The 19,570-nt window shown below is 39.2% G+C and overlaps 1 protein-coding gene and 1 long non-coding RNA gene across 2 annotated transcripts; both read right to left on the bottom strand.

Annotated features, from left to right (window-relative positions):
• Positions 1-2,604: 2,604 nt before the first annotated feature.
• LOC122821080 (type-2 ice-structuring protein-like) lies at positions 2,605-4,156 on the bottom strand. The gene is made up of 5 exons (XM_044098956.1): positions 3,984-4,156; positions 3,552-3,652; positions 3,291-3,425; positions 3,099-3,210; positions 2,605-2,891 (listed from the first exon to the last, which is right to left on the bottom strand). Exons 1-5 carry the CDS (start codon positions 4,042-4,044, stop codon positions 2,824-2,826), a joined length of 477 nt encoding a protein of 158 aa, XP_043954891.1. The 5' UTR covers positions 4,045-4,156; the 3' UTR covers positions 2,605-2,823.
• A 14,396-nt stretch (positions 4,157-18,552) lies between these two features.
• LOC122821097 lies at positions 18,553-19,363 on the bottom strand. The gene is made up of 3 exons (XR_006368906.1): positions 19,205-19,363; positions 19,022-19,130; positions 18,553-18,869 (listed from the first exon to the last, which is right to left on the bottom strand). It is a non-coding gene; the product is annotated as an uncharacterized LOC122821097 (long non-coding RNA).
• Between the last annotated feature and the right edge of the window lie 207 nt (positions 19,364-19,570).

Here is a 19,570-nt window from a genome sequence, read left to right as displayed (position 1 = left end):
TCCTGACCTTTGACCTTAACCAAGGCAGCAGAGCTTTAGATGTTGTTCTGGTCTTCAGTGACGTCCTGGATGAGTCGTCTTTGAGCTTTTGGAGTTATCATGGTTGGCTGGGTCCTCAGAAAGGGTCTCCATTGTTGTTGTGGATGTTTCTCTCTGTGACTCTCTGAACATCCAAAGACTTTAACATAACCTCTCCAGACTGATAGATAGTGACTCGCTGGCTTGGTATCTCACTAGAATTACCAGAGAAGGGTCATTTAACATTTCTACCTTTGGAGCCAAGAGACGGGTCGACTGGCCTGAAGGATTTTAATTAGCATCCTATAAGCAGGTGTGAACAGGCGCTTGTGTTCTGTAAATAAGGCCATTACTGGCACACCAAAGGAAGGGGGAAAGCTTATCTCCCAACTAACTGTCTAGTTAGTTCTATTCAGTATATTGTATTTTATAATATAAAGATTATATATATTATATTTAACTTTTATTTTAGTAAAAAAGCACGATGAATTAATTTTAATATTTTAAATGGAGAATTAGAAATTTTACAGCCAGGTACAGCTGTGAGCACTGACCAGAAGTATTTGTGTCCAAGTCAAGAGGACTGAAATTACAGCCTGAGAAATATACAAAAGAACAACTGTTATTTGTTTAAATGCTTTTTATTTTTGTCATTAAAAACGATACAAAAAATACAAGAAATAAAACAATTCCACACATATTTACATTAGGCACAGTGAGGGGCTGCGTGTGTGTGTGTGTGTGTGTGTGTGTGTGTGTGCGTGTGGGTGTGTGTGTGTTTTATTTATATGCTCTCTCATATTTTCTGCCACTGACAGTAAATGAAAGTTGGTCTCTTCCTGTCTGCATGCTGAGGTAAGAAAATAAACTTTTCCTGCTGTAATTCTCATTCATCTATTTCTTTATTGATCTGTAAACAACGTTTGGGTCAATAAATATTGTCTTTATTGAAGGTCATTACCGTCTCCGTTTGCATAAACCCAACAATGAAGATACTGATTCAGTCATTTGTTCATTGTGCCTTGTTGGCTTCAGGCCAAGCTGTTGGTCAGTGTGTAAATTATTCAGTAAAAACTCAACAAATAATAGTCAGCCTACAAAGAATGTTTGTTCAAACCTGATTTTTATTTTAAATTTATGAAATGACACTTTGTAGAACATTCAGTTAATAAGTATAATTTCTAATGATCTAACTCCATTTTTTTTCTGTGTCCCTCACATCAGACCTGTAAGAGTTTGTGATCCTGACAAACAGGACATGATTCCTTCAGGGCACCAGGATAAAAACTGGAGTGGCACCTCAGTACAAAACCTGACCAAAGACCAACAACAACCAGATTCAAGTCAGAAAACACACATAATAGCAACTCTACAACATAATCTTTGATTTTACTGGATCACTGTCTAGTTTTTAAAGTGTCTGAACTCTTCAAGTTGCAGTCGGATCCCAAGATGCAACAAGATGCATTTAGTTCAGTGTCCATGTAGCAGGTGATATTCAGTAGAAATGCTTTTTTGTATTGATTGATTTAGTGCGTCTGCACACAGTACAGCCAGAAGATTGAATTGTAATCTGTCAAAATGATGGACAAGCTTCAGATTTTACCATCAATTAAAAAAATTACCGGTCAAATGTGGAAAATGTTCCATTAATGCCACCTCTAGAACATAAAGGTTTTGTAAAATGTTTTAAAATAGTTTTTATACTCAGAACACACAAATACACTGTAACAAATGTATTTTAGTTTTCCAACAAAAACAATGTAGACACTGAACCTCCCAACCAACACAACAATGCACATACAGTGCTGTTCATACAAGACAGAATAATTTATTTATTCAGCTAAAGTAAAACAAAAAACTATTCTGCATCCTCTGTTTCAGACTGGTCACACCCCGAATCCCAGTTTATTGTTCCTATAACTGCTACCTTCAAAATTTGTATCCAATCCACTAAAGAACAGAATCTATAATCAGAATAGCAAAAATATCTTTGCTGCACCAGCAGAGGGCGCACCTGTATGGGTAGTTCAGCGGTCTTTTCAAAGCAACCTGATATTTTTGCCCTTTTTCAAATAAAATTTGTTTATAACAGTCAAACCAATTTTAACTCAAATGTTTTATTTTAATATAATTATAAAAACTATAAGAGTGAAACTAAAGAATTCAAACAAAGAGTTTCTTGGTTTAGTTCACCCCAAGCTGCAGAACTGGTCCATGTTTTGTGTAAAAGTTTAAACTCAACCTTTAAATTGTACCAGATTTATAGTATTAACCTCACAATGCCACTTTTAATGAGTCTTTTTTGTTTTTTTTACAAACACACATTTAAATTTAAATTCTAAAATTTGCAAGATTTATTTGTTTTAAAGTTTAGAAGTTAGTAGAAATAACTAAATGTGCCTCAAACCTTTTACAGTGTTTGATTATTGTGTTATAGTTCCCTGATGTAACTTTGATCAGTCTGGTTGCTAAAAGGTAAAATACAAATAAAGTTAACTTGGCGAAGCTGCAGCTGAGAACCCAGACTGCTTAAACTAATAAAACATTTCACACACCAAACACAAACACATCCAGACCAGCATATTTTAATGCCTGCTGTTTAATTTTGCAAAGAACAAGAAAGAAAGTTTAATCAGCAAGAAAGTAGATAAAACTGTAACTTTACATCACATTTGGTTTGATCTAATGAGAAGCAGGACAGAGTTCCTCTGTCGATGTGCTGCGCCGCCACGTTTTTCAAGCAGCATAGATAGAAAATAAAAAGATGTAGAAGCTTCTTCATGTCTTCAGCTCAGCCCAGCTTCAGTTTTTAGAAACGCAGACAGACGGTTGGCGGACTGTACAATGGTTATCGTCCCAGCACTTTTTTTCTGTAAGTGTGAAAGACAGAAAACAGTTTTATACCAAAAAAGCCTGAAGCTTTTCAAAGGTCACAGCAGCATTCAGACTGGAATTAATCAGGAAAACTTTACACCACTAAAGATAAAACATATCTTTACTTATTTTATGTTTTTGCATCTGATCAGACATCTATAAGAAGTGACTTAATCATTGCTTAAAAGAAATAACAGTTTTACCAGAGTGATTCATTTGCATGCAGTGCTGGTACCCTCTAAGATTGTTGGGTTCTCCAGGACACCAGTTTGTAAATGTCATCAGCGTCCCATCGCTCCAAGTCCAACTACCTTCCTGCAAGACGCATGAGAAAAACTCCTAGAATCTGTGTTGAATAGGTTTTGATTAATATTGTGATATTGGGTAATGCTAACCTCAGCTGCATCAGAGCCGCCGATCCATGTTTCCCTCTGCCCATGTGTGGCATGCATAATGAGCCACTGAATTCCATGGTATTCTTCAGAACTGTGCACAGATGCAAGGTTTCCTCCCATGGAAATGCAATTTCTCTGCCAATCAATCGGAAAAAAGAAAGAAGAGTTGACTGGAAAAACAATTGTGAATAAAATAATCTATTTTTTATTTAGGAACATGAGAAGACAGTTTCATAAACATGAATCATTGTCCAGTTTCACCTCAGCTTTAGCCCAAGTCATATGGCGTGGAACATATTTGAAACAGCGTCCATGGATTAGAATCCAGCCGTAATGGCATTTAGTTTTCCATCCATTGATCTCTGTGGGAAAAAATATAACAAACATTTTCTATTACACCATTTCACCTAATAGTGAACATACCCCCGAAAAATATCAAACCGATCTTCACTGCTGCAGTGTGAAAGTTGTAACTGTAGATTTATGAGATTTAAAGCTCAGGTTCGACTAGGTGTAACTGAATCATAAATGGAAAGTTCACCAACAATATAGAAAGGAAATCTCTGAGTCTCAGGAACTATATATGATAGAAATTTTAATGTTAAAAATGACATTCATTTTCTTAAGTCAAATCATTTTACTTGGATAACTCAAGAGATTCTAGCTTCTCACACTTCTTGACAAAATACTCACTGTTAATGCTGCTCAGAAGCATCAAACCACAGAGAAGCAGAGGCAGAGTCAGGATCCTCATGGCTGCAGGTTTCAACCAAGAACCAGAATAACAGGACAAGGTTAAGCAAAAAGGACTCGTAGAAAAGAATCAGCTTCTTACTTTCAGCTCTGAATCAGGAAGTTTCAGTTCAGACTCAGAAACGGTAAATCAGCTTTTATAGACACATTTATCTTGACATCACATCTTAAAGGAGGAAACCGAAACATTAAAGGGGAAGCCATGTGCAGACTAAAAGTGCTGCAACTCAACAATCACTTATGGAATGTGACGTATTTTGTTTCTTCCTCAGAGAACAAATTTATAACTTAAATTAGTTCTAAGTTACTGAGGGAAAACATTCCTGTTTTTTAAACTTGGAAAAGTCTGTTATTATTATTATTATTCATGCACAAGTGCACAGTTGTTGGTAATTTCAATTTATGAAACACTAAAAGAGTAAAAATCCCACAACGGTCATGGAAGTAACCCAACAAAAGTTATGGTAGATAAAAAAGTACTAAAAATAAACCGATAATCAGGCATTGCTTCTGAAACGCAGTTCAGAATCATAACCCCACCTGTGGCCTTTGTTCCTCGTCGGGTCCTTGTCTTAGCTGTCTCTACATCTAGTCGGTGTCGTTTGTCCTTTCGTTGCCTGCAGTTGCTACCGGTGCTGAGCCCTGGCTTTCTGCTCTGCTGTGCTGCCTGGTTGTTGGACTTTTTGTGGACTATTCTAAACAATAAACCATCATTTTCTCTCATCTACCTGGGTCTGCTGCATCCTGCCTCACCGCACTTCATGACACAAACGATGCTACTTGTTACTCCATACAAATCAAATGATTTTGATGATCTGTAACGGTCCACAGGTTGTCGGGCCAAACTGCTCTCAGGTTTGAAGTTTGTTTTCTCCAGGTGACATGTTTCTGTCCGTCCACAGATGTTCAGTAGCATTTACAGAAGAATCCAATGTTTTGCTTTTTGCCAGTGTTGGGTGTTTTTAGCTGCATGTTTTAGGTCACTATCCTGCTGGAAGGCCTATGATTGTGACGGGGGACAAGCTTTCTGACACCAGGCAGAACATTTCTCTCCAAAATGCCTTTTATAGTCTTGAGATTTGATTGTGTCCAGAACAGATTAAAGCTGCAGCAAAGCAGCCCAGAACATGGCCAAGATGTTTCTCAGTGGGACAGAGTTTTTTCTTGGTCTGCTTCATTTTGAGTTTGTCATCATAAAGTTTTGTTTCATCTGACCAAAGAAGTTTTGTGGCTTGTCAATATGCATTGTGGCAAATTCCAGTCCAGCTTCCTTCATGTTTTGCATCCCTACTTGGTTATGAAATCCACTTTGGCTCAAACAACGACAGATGGTGCGACCGGGAACTGATGTACATTGACCTTGAAGTTCAACTTTAATTTCTTTGGCATTTTTTCTGCACTCTTTAGTTACCATTCACATTCCCTTTGAACTTTCCATCATTGTTTCTCTTAGATTCATTTTCTTATTTCTCTCTCTCTCTGCTCTCTTTGACTTGAGTGCACATCCTTAAATGGAAATGTTTTAGTTGACCCAAAGAAGGAGATGATAAACAATTCAGAAACGTTTTGCATACATTGTGCAATAGATTTGCAAAAAAGTTACTCAATAAGCAAGCGGGTCTGAAAGGTGCTTCTCTTTTGTGAGATCCTCTTTTCATTTTGTGAAATGCTTTTTCCAGGTTTGGACTTGAGCTTCATCCAGAACAGGACCACTAATGTGAACAAAAGGCCACAGCACCGTTGTCCCAATGTCTACTTTATTAGGTACAACTGGTCATTAATGCAAATGTCGAATCAGCCAATCACATGGCAGCAACTCAATGCATTTATGCATGTAGAAAAGGTCAAGACGATCCGCTGCAGTTCAAACCGAGCATCAGAACGGGGAACGTGGCATGGTTGTTGGTTCCAGACAGGCTGGTCTGAGTCTTTCAGAAACTGTCGTGTTCTATGTTTTTCTGTGTATTTATTTCTAGTTTTCTTGTGTGTCTGAGTCTCTATGTTGTCCTGTCTCCCCGTGATTAGTCCCCAGGTGTATCTCGTTCCCTGATTTCCTCTTGTGTATTTAGTGTCAGCTGTGTGTCTGTGTCTTCGTCGGGTCCTACGTCTGCTAACGTCAATGTACGTCCTGTATTGTCGAGTCCTCGTACTTTCCTGTTGCTACCTGAAGTCGAGCATTAGCCTTCCGCTCAGCAGTGCTGCCAGGTCTGTGGACTGTTTACTATTATTTATTATCATTAAACTCCTCATCTACACCTCATCTGGGTCTGCTGCGTTTACCTCACCGCCTCCACACCACACCCATCATGACAGAAACTATTGATCTGTTGGGGTTTTCATGCAACCATCTGTAGAGTTTACAGAAAATGGTCCGAAAAGAGAGAAAATATCCAGTGAGCCTCAGTTCTGTGGGCATGAATGCCTTGTTGAGGTCAAAGGTCAAAGGAGAACAGACAGATTGGTTCAAGCTGATAGAACGACAACAATAACTCGATACAACTGAGGTCTGCAGAAGAGCATCTCTGATCCCACCTCAAACCTTGAGGCGGCTGAGCTACAGCAGCAGATGACCACAGCAGGTGACCCTCCTGTCAGCTAAGAACAGGAAACTGAGGCTACAATTCATACAGACTCACCGAAACTGGACAACAGAAGATTGGAAAGACGTTTCCTTGTCTGATGAGTCTGGATTTCTGCTGCAACATTCAGATGGAAAGACCAGAATTTGACGTCAACAAGAAGAAACATGAATCCATCCTGTCTGGTACCAACAGTTCAGACTGTGGTGGTGATGTTATGGTGGGGGGATACTTTCCTGGTACTTTGATGTTATGGTGGGGGGATACTTTCCTGGTACTTTGATGTTATGGTGGGGGGATACTTTCCTGGTACTTTGATGTTATGGTGGGGGGATACTTTCCTGGTACTTTGATGTTATGGTGGGGGGATACTTTCCTGGTACTTTGGACCCATTAGCACCAACTGAGCATCGTGTCAAAGCCACAGCCTACCTGAGTGTCGCTGCTGAATGTCCATCCCTGTGTGACCACAGTGAACCATCTTCTGACGGCTCCTTCCATCAGGATAACACTCCATGTCATGAAGCACCAACCATCTCACACTGGTTTCTTGAACAATGAGGTCACTGAACTCGACTGGCCTCCACAGTGACCAGAACCAACAGAAACCTTTGGGATGTGGTGGAACATCAGACTCACATCATGGACGTGCAGCCGATCTGCAGCAGTACTAGAGCAGAAGTCCAAACTGGTGTTTCTGGTACCATAAAAGCGCTGCATGACCTCATTGGGGTCCGGATACATCATGACAGTGAACAGGAATACCCAATTTAAATCCACTTTTTAAACCCTGTTCTCATTTCATCTTGTAATTTTGCATTAAATTATTAATAATTAACTAAATTATTACTACTAATTCATTCAATGATGAGAATAAACACTAGAAATTGCACTATAACTTTTCTTTGAGTGTGATGCAATAATGAGACGGTGGAAACATTTTCAGACAAGCATGAAACTGAATAAGGATGTTTGTTCTGAGGAACCAACAGCTGCATGAAAACCAGCGGCTGAAGGGCGTCAAGCAGGTATCTGGTTACTGATGCCTCCGTTTCTGTCTTTCTGCCTTTGATTAATGAATGATTAATATCAAGCAATATGAATGAGTTATGTCCATACTGACATGGCCTGCAGCTCTGCAGATTTGTTGATCCATGATGTAAATTTGCTGATACACCCCAGAGGTGTTTTACTGGACTGAGATCTGGTCACTGTGGAGATCAGTGGAGGGAGGTAAACTGGTCGTCCTTTTCATCCCAGTTCAGATCCTCTGTCTGAACATAAACAAGTACTTTCAAACTCCTTCAACTGCCTTCCTCAGACCAGCCGGAGTAAAAGCACTTTTGAGTGTTTATTCTATTCACATTCAGGTGAAAAATATTGTTGTGACACTAGAAGGTCAAAGGTGACATTCCTTTGTAAATATTAAACCACAGTGAGATTAAAATCCTCAACGTTTTCTGGAAAAAAGGAGAAAACGTCATGAGAATCAGTCCCTGTTCAACATTATTATTATTTGACTCTGTGAATAAAACATGTAATAATAATTTAGATGTTTATTCATGTTTGTACTCTGTGTCTTTGCTGGATGAGTGTCTGTTCAAACATAAAACTGAATCAGGGAGTTGTCACAGAGAACTTTGTTTGATCTGCAAGCATCCTGATATATCAGTTTCACTTAAAGTAAATGCACACTTCAAGTTAATTTGGATGCATTATTTATCAAACAGCTCTCTGCAGCATGCTTATTAAAAACAGCATTTTGATATGGTCAATAACACAAACAACCCACGACTGGCTTTCAAACTTAGTCTCTGCAGAGCTGCATGATGAATTCTGCTAAGAGGGATTCAACCTTTTGATTCAGACGCATCTTAAAGTTGGAGGAGAGCAGATCAGCAGGACTGGACTTGGTGATTCCTGCTACCTGAACTAAATATGTAAAACCCCTCAATGTATTTAGTTATTTTCAGGATGATAATCCTCTCTCTGGGCTGCACAGTGGTGCAGTTGGTAGAGCTGTTGCCTTGCAGCAAGAAGGTTCTGGGTTCGATTCCCGGCCCGGGATCTTTCTGCATGGAGTTTGCATGTTCTCCTGTGCATGGTGGGTTCTCTCCGGGTTCTCCGGCTTCCTCCCACAGTCCAAAAACATGACTGTCAGGTTAATTGGTCTCTCTAAATTCTCCCTAGGTGTGAGTGTGTGTGTGAGTGTGTTGTTTGTCTTGTGTGTCTCTGTGTTGCCCTGCGACAGACTGGTGACCTGTCCAGGGTGAACCCGCCTCTCACCCGGAACTTTAGCAGGAGAGGAACCAGCAACCCTCCTGACCCCATTAGGGACAAAGGTGAACAGAAAATGGATGGATGGATGGACGGATGGACGGATGATAATCCTCTCTCTGATGGCTCCCCATGTCAAGCAGATACAGTTATTAGAGTTACAAAATGCAAGGCTGGAATATTTAGTGAGATAAATCCCACAATCCTTCCTGACTGGACGGGTTGTGAAACAATCAAATTAAAACTTTCTTCCCTTGTTTTGATTCCACAACCTTAAACTTTAGCTGAACATCTTCCTCCTTCTCTCAGTTCTCACTTACTGAAAATAAAAAGCACAACTGACAGAACGGTAAACAAATGTCTGTTGAAGGTCATTTAATAAATGTCACACTAACTGTTATTGTTGTTTCAGTCTAACTTTGGGTTGTCTGGTAGCTTTGGGTCTTCAGAACAGAAGAAGTGACTTAAACCCACACTGTGAACATGAAGGTTTAGTAAAAAGCATTTTGTTAAATTTATGCACTTGATTTTATAGAGCTTATTGAGAAATAGTGTTATGATCGGCCAAAAAGACACATTGGTGCTTCTAGTGCAACGTTTCTGCTAACTCACCACTGCAGGAAGCTGCAACTTGAGATAAATGAATTTGTGTTCTTGCTTGAGGCCCAAATGTTCCTTTATGCTGAAATGTGGAGCAGTCAGATGAGAGGGCCGATGTTGAAACCAGAGAGTAAATGTGTGGCTCCTTAATAGTGCATTATCAATCAATAATGCACTATATCGGGGGTCTCAAACTCCAGTCCTCGAGGGCCGCAGTCCTGCAACTTTTAGATGTGCCTCTGCTGCACCTGAATAGAATAATTAAGGTTCTGGAGAACTGATCTACACAAGGTGGAGGTAATTAAGCCATTTCATTCCAGTGTTTTGTACCTGTGCCACATCTAAAACCTGCAGGACTGGAGTTTGAGACCCCTGATTTGGAGAAACTTTGGGGGATTGTTGGTTTGTCATTCTGGCTAAAAGCAGAATGTTGTTGAGATCTTCATTGTCTTTTGTTGCCTGTTAATCCTCCTTTTAGTGATCTCCATCTCATCATTCACATCTGAAGTGCAGCTCATGCTGGTACTAGTTCACTTCACTGACGCCGTCAGCCACCAGGCCACTGACAACAAGCTCTTCTCCCAAACCAGAGTCCCATTAAACAGGGTTTCTCTTTTCACCTGTAGGTAAACTAAAGAACATGACCAGACATGCTAGAGATGCATGCAAAGTTCCAGGTAGACCCTGGAAACGCTGCCGGTTCATCACAGGTCAACACAAACACACAGGTCATAAGTTCCTCCATGCACATACCCAGACCGATTGACCTGACATTCCTGGTTTGGACTGTAGGAGGAACCCAGAGTGAAAACATGCCATGAAAAAACTGCATTCTTGTCATAAGACAACAATCCCAACATTTATCTGCTGTGCTACTCAGTAAGAATCACCCACCAAAAAAAACAAACAATGGAATAAAAAACTATTGCACTGGTAAAATGTAGTTTAAATTAAGGAGTCTTAGGTGAAAAAAACATGAGATAAAATCAGAATATAAATGAAGAATTGTCATTTTGTGTTTCTTCACTGTTGCAGGGTTTTATAAATGACTAAGTCATCCTTACTAAGATCTACACTGTGTAGCATCTAAACATGCATATTCATATTGTTCATGAATCCTCTGCAAAAACTGTTTTAAATTTCACTAATATATTCTTTCACAAATATTAACTTACAAATTAATCAGCCACTCTAGTTAATTTTCATTAATCCCAGGAGTTTTGAGTTGCTGTGTATTTAAAAACAGCTCCTGATCAAAAAACTCAACCACTTTCTAACTTCTGAGTCATCGTCCCTTTTTACCTAACAAACTGCAATAAGCTAGTAAAACAAAACTGTTGAAGATTTTCTGTTTTAGAGCCCATTACTGCACTCACACAGCACTTCTAGAAATCATTAATGATACTTTCATGACCTCAGATAATGAACTTGTCTCTACTTGTCCTGTTGGATCTCTGGGCTCTTTTCTGCACTGAATGCAGCGTCTGGATGACGTTCAGGTTCTGGTACTATCAGAACCAACCAGCTGTTGGTCTCAGTGACCAGGATCTCAGTGACCAGGCCTTCTAAAGGCCTTTAGTTGTGTTATCTTTGTCCAGATTGCATCTTTGACAGGAGTCTTTAAACCACATCAGTTCAATCAGTTAAATAATCACTTAGCTAAGAAAACAGACTGTCTTGGTCAAATCCAATAATTTGTCTTCTTTGGTAAAATAAAAATGTGATCATGGGTTATTTTGGTCTGATGATGATTAAGCTACTAAAATGTGAAGCTATGTAATAAATGTGATGTATACCCGTTTACATTGCTTTTCTAAAATCAATCATTCAACTCCTTCAAGTCAAGATTCAGTGACTACAAACACAGCACGGCGTCTGTGTGAATAGATTTCATGTGTTTCATTAGAATGAAATGCAGCAACAATCCATATAACATCTTAGGTTTATATGTTGCCTGAAAATGGAAAGATGAATGTGTATCATCACCTCAAACTAAATCTATCAGACAGACTCCCAAAAACAAAAATGATGACATATTATTGAGCCAATTTGAGAACAATGTTCCTGCACTGCAGCTACTATTTTAATAGATAAACAGAATAAACACCTCTTACACCCTAAAAGGCATTAATGTGCACAGTGGAAATCATCTTCAGTTTTGGGGACACATCAAATCAAGCCTGGCCAGTTGATTAAACTTTTAACTGCTGTTGAGAATAAATAATTCTGTGTTTTCCTTCCATCTCTTTTAGCTAGTGCTAAGCAAAAGGTAAAGGAAAGGACATGCTAGGAAATGCAAATGAGGGCTAAAGGATGGTGCACCAGGGAACGCCCTTTTTTAGGGCGCAGCTTACGGTAGAAGCTGACAGAAGAGATCACAAAGTCGTCATGTTGCCATTTTGTCTTGCTGGCTCCTAAAGGTAGCATGAGAAATGGAGCAGCTGTATTTTGGTATTAATAAATGAATTCATAAAATCATCTCACTGACTCCATTTCAACCTCATACATCAAGAACTCAGCATGGAGAACTGATTATTCTCCACAATGCATCTGAACAACATGAACCACTGGGCGACATCAACCAGTACAAAACTCAAAGTTTGTGCTGGCTGGACTGGAAGTTCAGAGTAAAGTCACCTCGGAAATTACAAACCTTGTTCTTCAGTACTGCCAAACAAATCAGGAGCTTTGGGGATCTTTTTACTTTTATTCCAAGTCAAATACAAGATTTGAAGTTAAAACCTTTGGCAGAGTTCACCTTCTTCTCTCTGGCCAACACTGAGACTCCAATGCATGTTTTTATTTTCTTTTTCTGGCATTTAAAAAACTTCTGGACTGGTTTCATTCAGCTCATACAGAACTCTAGAAGAGTATTAAAGGGATCCACAATTAGGTGTAACAATTGACTTTGTGAAATTTTTAATTTAGATGTAAAAACAATACAGTAAGAATACTGCAAGTTATTGCATTTTAAAAAATTTCAATAAAATATTGCAGAGTAAGCAGCCATTTGCCTCGTCTCAGACTGTCTTCACAGAGTAAATAACCATGCAGGAAGGAGACCAGGTTTCTTATGAGAACCTGCTTACAATAACTATTGATATTCTACCAGTCAGAGCTTTATGGGAGAAGAGTTGCAACAAGAAAGTCACTGCTGAAGAAAAGTCACTTCCAAACAGCATGTGGGAAACTTTATGATCAAGTGGAAGAAAATCCTTTGGTTTGATGAGAGCAAAATGTTGCTTCTTAGCCATTAGAGATGCAATGTTTGGTTGACATCAAATGCTGCACATGACCAGAAGCACAGCAGCTGCAGAACGACTGTGGCAGCCCTGTGGACAGCAGGCCTCAGGAGGTAAAATGAATTCAACAAAAAACAGAGAAATCCTGGATGATAATTTGTTTAGATTTGCAAGATCTAAACAACATTTTCTTCAAACAATCCAAAGTACCCAGCTAAACTACACAGAAATCGTTTCAGTACTAAAGATGGATTTTCTGGAGTCGGCCAGTCAAAGACCAGACTGTCCCCCCCCCCAATTTGGCTTTGCAAGACAGTTTTAAGCTTTTTTTAATTTTTTTTTTCCATTCATTGTTTGGGCTTTTTTGCCTCCATCGTTTTCCAGTTACCGTCTTTATTTCCTCAACATTTCCTCTAGTTATTGTCAGTTATTATGCAACAGGATGTTTGGAGATTTTCTGAATAACTTTCAATAACTGCCTGAAAACAGGATGGTCCAAGTTAAAAAACAAAACTGTGAAACTTTGTTTCAGTCAGTGTTTCTGTTTGACAACAAGATGGCGCACTTTTTCCATGAGTGAAAAACATAGCAGGTCCTGATTTAAATCTAGAAGAGCTCCCGTCTTAAGCAAAGCAAAAGAAATCCACAGGAATTGTTTTCCTTTTGCCTCAGCATCTCAGTGGTTTAAGAAACTAAAATATTACTTTGAATGAACAATTTACTCCCTTATTTGGCACAGATTAATTTAAGAAAAGGTTTATTTTTAATTCATAAATGTATACAGACAATGAAAATCCACCCCTCCTATAATTTCCAGAGGAAAGCCTAAAAGTTAAAGTATGTCCATCTCATTCTAATTAGAACAGCATTTTTCATGCATAGATGAATTAAAGTTGCAGGCAGCAGCTACAGGAAGGCGACTCGTGAGGCTCTTTCCTCTGATTCTCCGTCTCCATGTTGGTTCATCTGTCTGCCAACAAAACGAAGCTGAAAGACTGAAGTCATGTTACTGAATATGAAAGATGATGATGATGATGTTAGTCACTTACTGTATATATGCAATACTGAGCGATTCAATCATGTACTTGAACGAGTGGCCCAGGAACAGCAGGAAACCAATCAGAGGCGGGACAAACATTAATATGTGGCAGCAGAAGAAGGCTGTGAACAAATCAGACAAACAAGTTATACATTTAACTTATAACATGGAAAAATGCTTTTCTATAAGTGCAAAAAAAACAACAACAAAAAACAACACTTAGTGCAACTAGCAAAATTATGAAATCAACTTAAAACTTGTAAGTAACTTCACTAAATATTTTATTTGACGGGTAATGATATTTACAGTAGAAACTAGACAAAAAAAATAGTTGCAGTGCATCTACAATAACTCCTGACTTTCTATTGACGATGCCCACATCCAGTCCTGCATCTCTGCTCCAACACCGTTGATCACACTAAATCAGGGGTCTCAAACTCCAGGCCTCGAGGGTCGCAGTCCTGCAGGTTTTAGATGTGCCACAGGTACAAAACACTGGAATGAAATGACTTAATTACCTCCACCTTGTGTAGATCAGTTCTCCAGAACCTTAATTATTCTATTCAGGTGGTGCAGCAGAGGCACATTTAAAAGTTGCAGGACTGGAGTTTGAGACCCCTGCACTAAAGGCTTGTTACCAGGCCGATCAAAACATTTGATTCTGGTGTTTCCTCATGTGCTCAGGAAAAAATAAAAAATAAAAATCCCTATAATAGTTGCAGTCTGGTGGCTCTCAGGGACTGGACCTGATCACGCTGCTTCACATGTACATTTAAATATTAAAGAGGCTAAACACAATGGTGGTGTAACACATGACTAAGACTGAGATTTCATGTATATCTAGAAAATATTAATATCCAGGTCTAGTACTAATCTGATTCACACTTTTTGCCTCGATGCCTCCAGGTTTTAATTCGACCTCATTGGATACTGTGAAATAGGAAGTGTTGTTTTCAGTGTTATTGGGGAGAAACAGGAACATTGAACGGTACCAGCGCTGCTTTCATGTCTTGCAAATCTCCAAGTTTCATAAACGATGACCCGCAAAACGAAGAACATGCCCAAGAATGCGAGAGTCAGGAGAGTGAACAGGACAATAAAGTGAATCCAGAAGTTGTCCATTAGAGAAGCTGTGAAGAAAATGAAACAAAAGCTGGAGATTATTTACCAGCTGTAGGATTATTTTAGATACAAAGTCCTTAAAACAACAACTTAGAATTGGTTATGGAAGAAAAATATTCTGATATCTATATATATTATAAGGTGGGAACAGAAAGATTCTGAATACACAAAGTGTGAAACAAAAATTATATTGTAAAAATTCCTCTTTTTTTCCACAATATGCCAGTAAATCAGAGCAAACCTTTTTCTGATAGGATGATTGGAATTATTTTAATTTGCAAAATTACTGACACGAGTTTTTTTTCCTTTTCCCAAACTTTACGTTCACTTCCTTAGACGTTAGATGGTTGAATTAAAACTGAGTTGATTGGAGGAAAGGTTGATAATGATGAATATTCTTACTGGAGAGCAATTTCCAAAAATTGCTTTAATAACAGAACAAGCATAGTGATCACTCTTCTGCATCTTTTGTCTGATAACTTCTGATTTTTTTTTTTTTAAGATGAAGACAAAAAGTATTTGATTTTACTTTTTTTAAAATGTCCTTCCTCACTTTTCAGTCATACTGTAGATGTCAGGGGTTTCAACCTCCAGGCCTCCAGTCTCTGTCCTGCAGTGTTTAGATGAGCCTCAAGTATAAAACACTGGAATGAAACGGCTTCATTTCCTCCTCCTGGTGTGGATCGGTTCTCCAGAACCTTAATGACCCAATTATTCTGTTCAGGTGGAGCAGCAGAGCCACATCTAAAGGTTGCAGGACAGCAACGCTCCAGGACTGTCACATATTCCACCTGACATATTCCTAACACTTGAATTACTCCCTAAATGTTCACTGACTAGTTATTCTTATTTAATCTGTATTGAGAGCAAATAAGAATGTGCTGTGTTAAATTAGAGCAAATAAACATTTGTTTCTAGGTTCTTTCAAAGTTGTATAAATCAATTTTTCTTACCTTTGAACAACCAAAATTACAATCTTACCTCCAGCAGCCATTGTAATAGGCTTGGTTCAGAGTTTGCCTGTGTACAAATCAAGTTTCCTTGTCAGTCAGCTGCAGGGAAATGTTTCTCAGACATAAGACTGTGTTGTTTAAGATACCTGGTCTGCATGAGGGTCCACAGCTGCTGCTGATCTGTGACCACTCACACCTGATCATCATCACCCTGATCTCCAGCTGCTGCCATTTTAAAAACACAGATCTTCCTCCTGCACAGAGTCAGATTGTTGTGAAACCCTCAGCAGTGAAGGAGTTAAACTCCAGTCCTGAGGGCCGCTGCCCTGCAACTTCTAGATGTGGCTCTGCTGCAAAACCTGAATGGAATAATTAGTACTGATGGACAAAAGAAGCTTCTCAGCCTGTTGCTTTGACTAAAGGTTCATCACTCGATGCTTCGTTCGTTTCTCACTAGTGACATCTGCTGTTCAAACTGTGGCATCTCAGAAAGAAATACTTAAAAAAATAGTAAATGCATATTAAATACAAATGCAATATTGTCACGAAGTTTTTGTCAAACTCAGGTTTAGTAATGGAGACAATTAAATCCTATTTAATTAATCTTTTTTAGTTATTAAAATTATTTTTAGCCAATCCTGGTGTCTGTTTTCTGTCATCGACTGATTTGACAATAAAGACATTTAATGTTTTAGTGCATTCAGAGTGCAGCTTGTTGGTCAGACAGTTTTCTTTTAGTTTTGATTTGCCTCCTGAAAAACTAAAATTATTCAAAAATTCTCTTTTTCTTGGATTTCTATTGGCTCTCTCATCTGATTTTTACTCCTCAGCCAGAATTTTACTCGTCCAGCAGCTTTAAGTCTGTTTCTGCTGTGCAAGACTGATAAATCTTTGCAGAACAAAGAAATAGTGACAAGGTGAGAATTTTGGAGGTGAAGGTTTAATTATTGTTATTTAAGAATCAGTTAATCATCTCAAAGTTTTCCAAGATGTCAGATTTTTTCTTCTTCCTGGCTCCTTTTCAATCAAGTTTATTTGTGTAGCACATTTCAGCAGCAATGCAGTGTCAAAATATTTTACATAATAAAAACACAAATATAAAGACACAAAATATACCATAATCAACCACTGAGAAAACCATTAACGGACATTTCATTTTGACAAGTGCCGTCATCAAAATCATTAATACACATGAACTATAAAAGGTTCCTTTTATTTCGGCCACTGCTGAAGACAAACACTCCTCTGATGCGATCAAGCAGCTCATCACGCTTTTATTTTGAAAACCGACACGCAAAATGAAGCAGTCACGTGACCCGTGCAGTGCGATGCATCGTTTGTTGCAAGTCACGTGGTTTTCAGCAAGACGACACAAGCGGGGCTTCATCGGACACGCCCCCTTTTTTACTCGTCACACGATAAATATGACCTAAAATAAACACTCAACTAAAATCAGTGGATTATTTCAAGATGTGTGAGGCTCATTGTTCCCAACTCCAACATGTTTTCTGGATAATTTTAAGTTAAATCAAACTTAAGGGGAATTCAACGATGATTTGAGTTGATTATGTTAATGTGACCAGCAGAGGGGGGTTGATCTTTTTAGGCAAGACGCACCAGAGCACGGAGTAGTCTACAATGATTTATTAACCAATTTCATTAAAACATTTTTCTTTTAAAACATGGCCTCAGGCCCACTACTCAGCCCCTAGAAGGAAAAGGCATCAAAATAAGGACAATTTAAGTTATTCCCAACAAAATGAATGAACAAACAAAACATGCAATGCAAAAGAAAACAAATTAGTAAATCAAAACAAAGGAAAGCAAACAAATTAGTAATTTAAATAATAAACAAACAAACGGCAAAGAAAAGAACACAACCACTGCAAACGATGGGACAAATTGTCGTTGTCCGACTTCTAATGTCTTTTCACGGGGCCAGAGGAGTCGTGCCCCGCTCGTTCCGCCAGCCCAAGCGTCAGCAGGCTCCGTCGAGAGCGGCCCAAACAAAACCGGCAAGACAAGACAAGACAGCAGGAGCGTCCAGCGCTGCAACTCCGAAAGAATCCTAAATTAGAAAACTCGTTAACCCTGGATTCAGGTAAGAAATTAAATTTTAAACAGGTAGCTTACCCAGATGTGGTGACACAGCCGACCAGGGAGGGAGCGGATCAGCAGGCGAGGGCTGGATGGAAGCCGCTCGCCGCACCAGCCGCCAACTGCCGCCGCCAACGCCAGCTGCGCAACACTGCAGAAACGCACGGCAGGTATTGCACCAGAACCCGACAACAATCCCAGCCCAGATGGCAAAAATGGCACTTACTATTTTGGATGAGTGGATCGAGCACACCAGCCACTTGGGCAGCCAACATACAGTAAGGAAACAAGGCACACGCACCTCGCAGCGGACTGCTCAGCTTTAAAGCTATCTGCCCCGCCCACCAATCAGTCGCTACACCTGGTGTGTGTAGTTGGGAGGGTGGAACATCCCACCACATTAAGAAACTGTTTGTTTCTTTTAAAGTAAAAACTAAAAGCCACTTGTGATTCATTTGCAGTTGAAGAACCAAATTATGGCAAATCACCAACTTTCATCTAAAGTGAATGTAATGCAGCATTTGTTCTTTTCCCCCTGTTATCGTGTTAAACCAAGACAGAAATGGTTGTCTGAGTTTAGCTGGCTGTGTAACAAAACAGACTAATTTGTTCTTTTTGCATGAGCTTTTTATTTTTTACAGAATAAAGTTGTGCTAAACTCAGACTCCTACAAATTCAGTTGCCTGAGTTTGAAGACATAAAACATGGAGACAATTATCAATCTGTAAATGCTGCAATTTCTTTTAAAGTTGCCTAGCGATAGAGCAAAAAAAGAGGAAGATTTTCATAACGACAGATAGCTTTCTTTAGGAATCAGTTCTCAGTCCAGGTTTCAGCATTTAGTCGAGGATTCCTGTGGCTTTCATAAACAAATGGTTTAAGGTAGTAGCACTGGAAGTCTTCCCAGCAATTCTTACCTGCAAGAAAAAGGAAAGCACAAGTATTTTTCCAACCAGTCCAAAAGGATGAGGGTGGTAGCAGAAGAGAAGGAATTGATGATAATACCATGCGTGTTCAAATTTATGTAAAAAACTATCCTCTAAATCAGGCAAGTAAAACATATTTTTACCTCCAGCGTTCATGTACAATCAATGCTGCCCTCTGCTGTTATTAGGCTCTCCGGGACACCAGATTGTATAGTGGAAAGGAGTACCATCGCTCCAGAACCACTGATTCTCCTGGAAAATAAGTTAAATTTAATTGGAGTTTATGCATATGGAGCAAAATAAAAATGTTGCGACAAATGAAATACCTCCTGTGCATCACTGCCTCCAATCCAGGTGTCTTTATATCTTTATATCACTGTCAGCCTCTGGATCTCGTTGCCTTCCTCCATGTCATGAACCGATGCAAGGTCTGCCTTCATGGACTGGCAGTTGTTCTACACATGGTGTTCAAATAAAGGACTGAGACACTAATACGTCTCAAACTGAGAAATACACTGAACCTTTTATTTCCTCAGCTCTGGCCCAACTCATGGGCCGTTGAACCCAGTCCATCCACTGGGGCAGTCGGTTGACCTCTTCACCAGGTCACTCTTTGCTGACAACAAATATGGAAACTCTAGTTAGAGTGAAGGTGGGAAACATGTTCATGGTTTGGAACACGTTCCTCCAAT

The sequence above is a fragment of the Gambusia affinis genome, linkage group LG18 (genome assembly GCF_019740435.1).
Source record: "Gambusia affinis linkage group LG18, SWU_Gaff_1.0, whole genome shotgun sequence".
In the NCBI taxonomy this organism is placed as follows: Eukaryota; Metazoa; Chordata; class Actinopteri; order Cyprinodontiformes; family Poeciliidae; genus Gambusia; species Gambusia affinis.
Note: the sequence above shows the minus strand (reverse complement) of the source record. Positions and strands in the feature narration are given on the sequence as shown.

Coding starts and splice junctions, on each gene's coding strand:
- LOC122821080 (XM_044098956.1), bottom strand. CDS start 4,044: ATGAGGATCCTGACTCTGCCTCTGCTTCTCTGTGGTTTGATGCTTCTG. Junction 3,653..3,983: donor GCTTCTGAGCAGCATTAACA/GTGAGTATTTTG, acceptor TTTTTCCCACAG/AGATCAATGGATGGAAAACT. Junction 2,892..3,098: donor CATGCAAATGAATCACTCTG/GTAAAACTGTTA, acceptor TCACACTTACAG/AAAAAAAGTGCTGGGACGAT.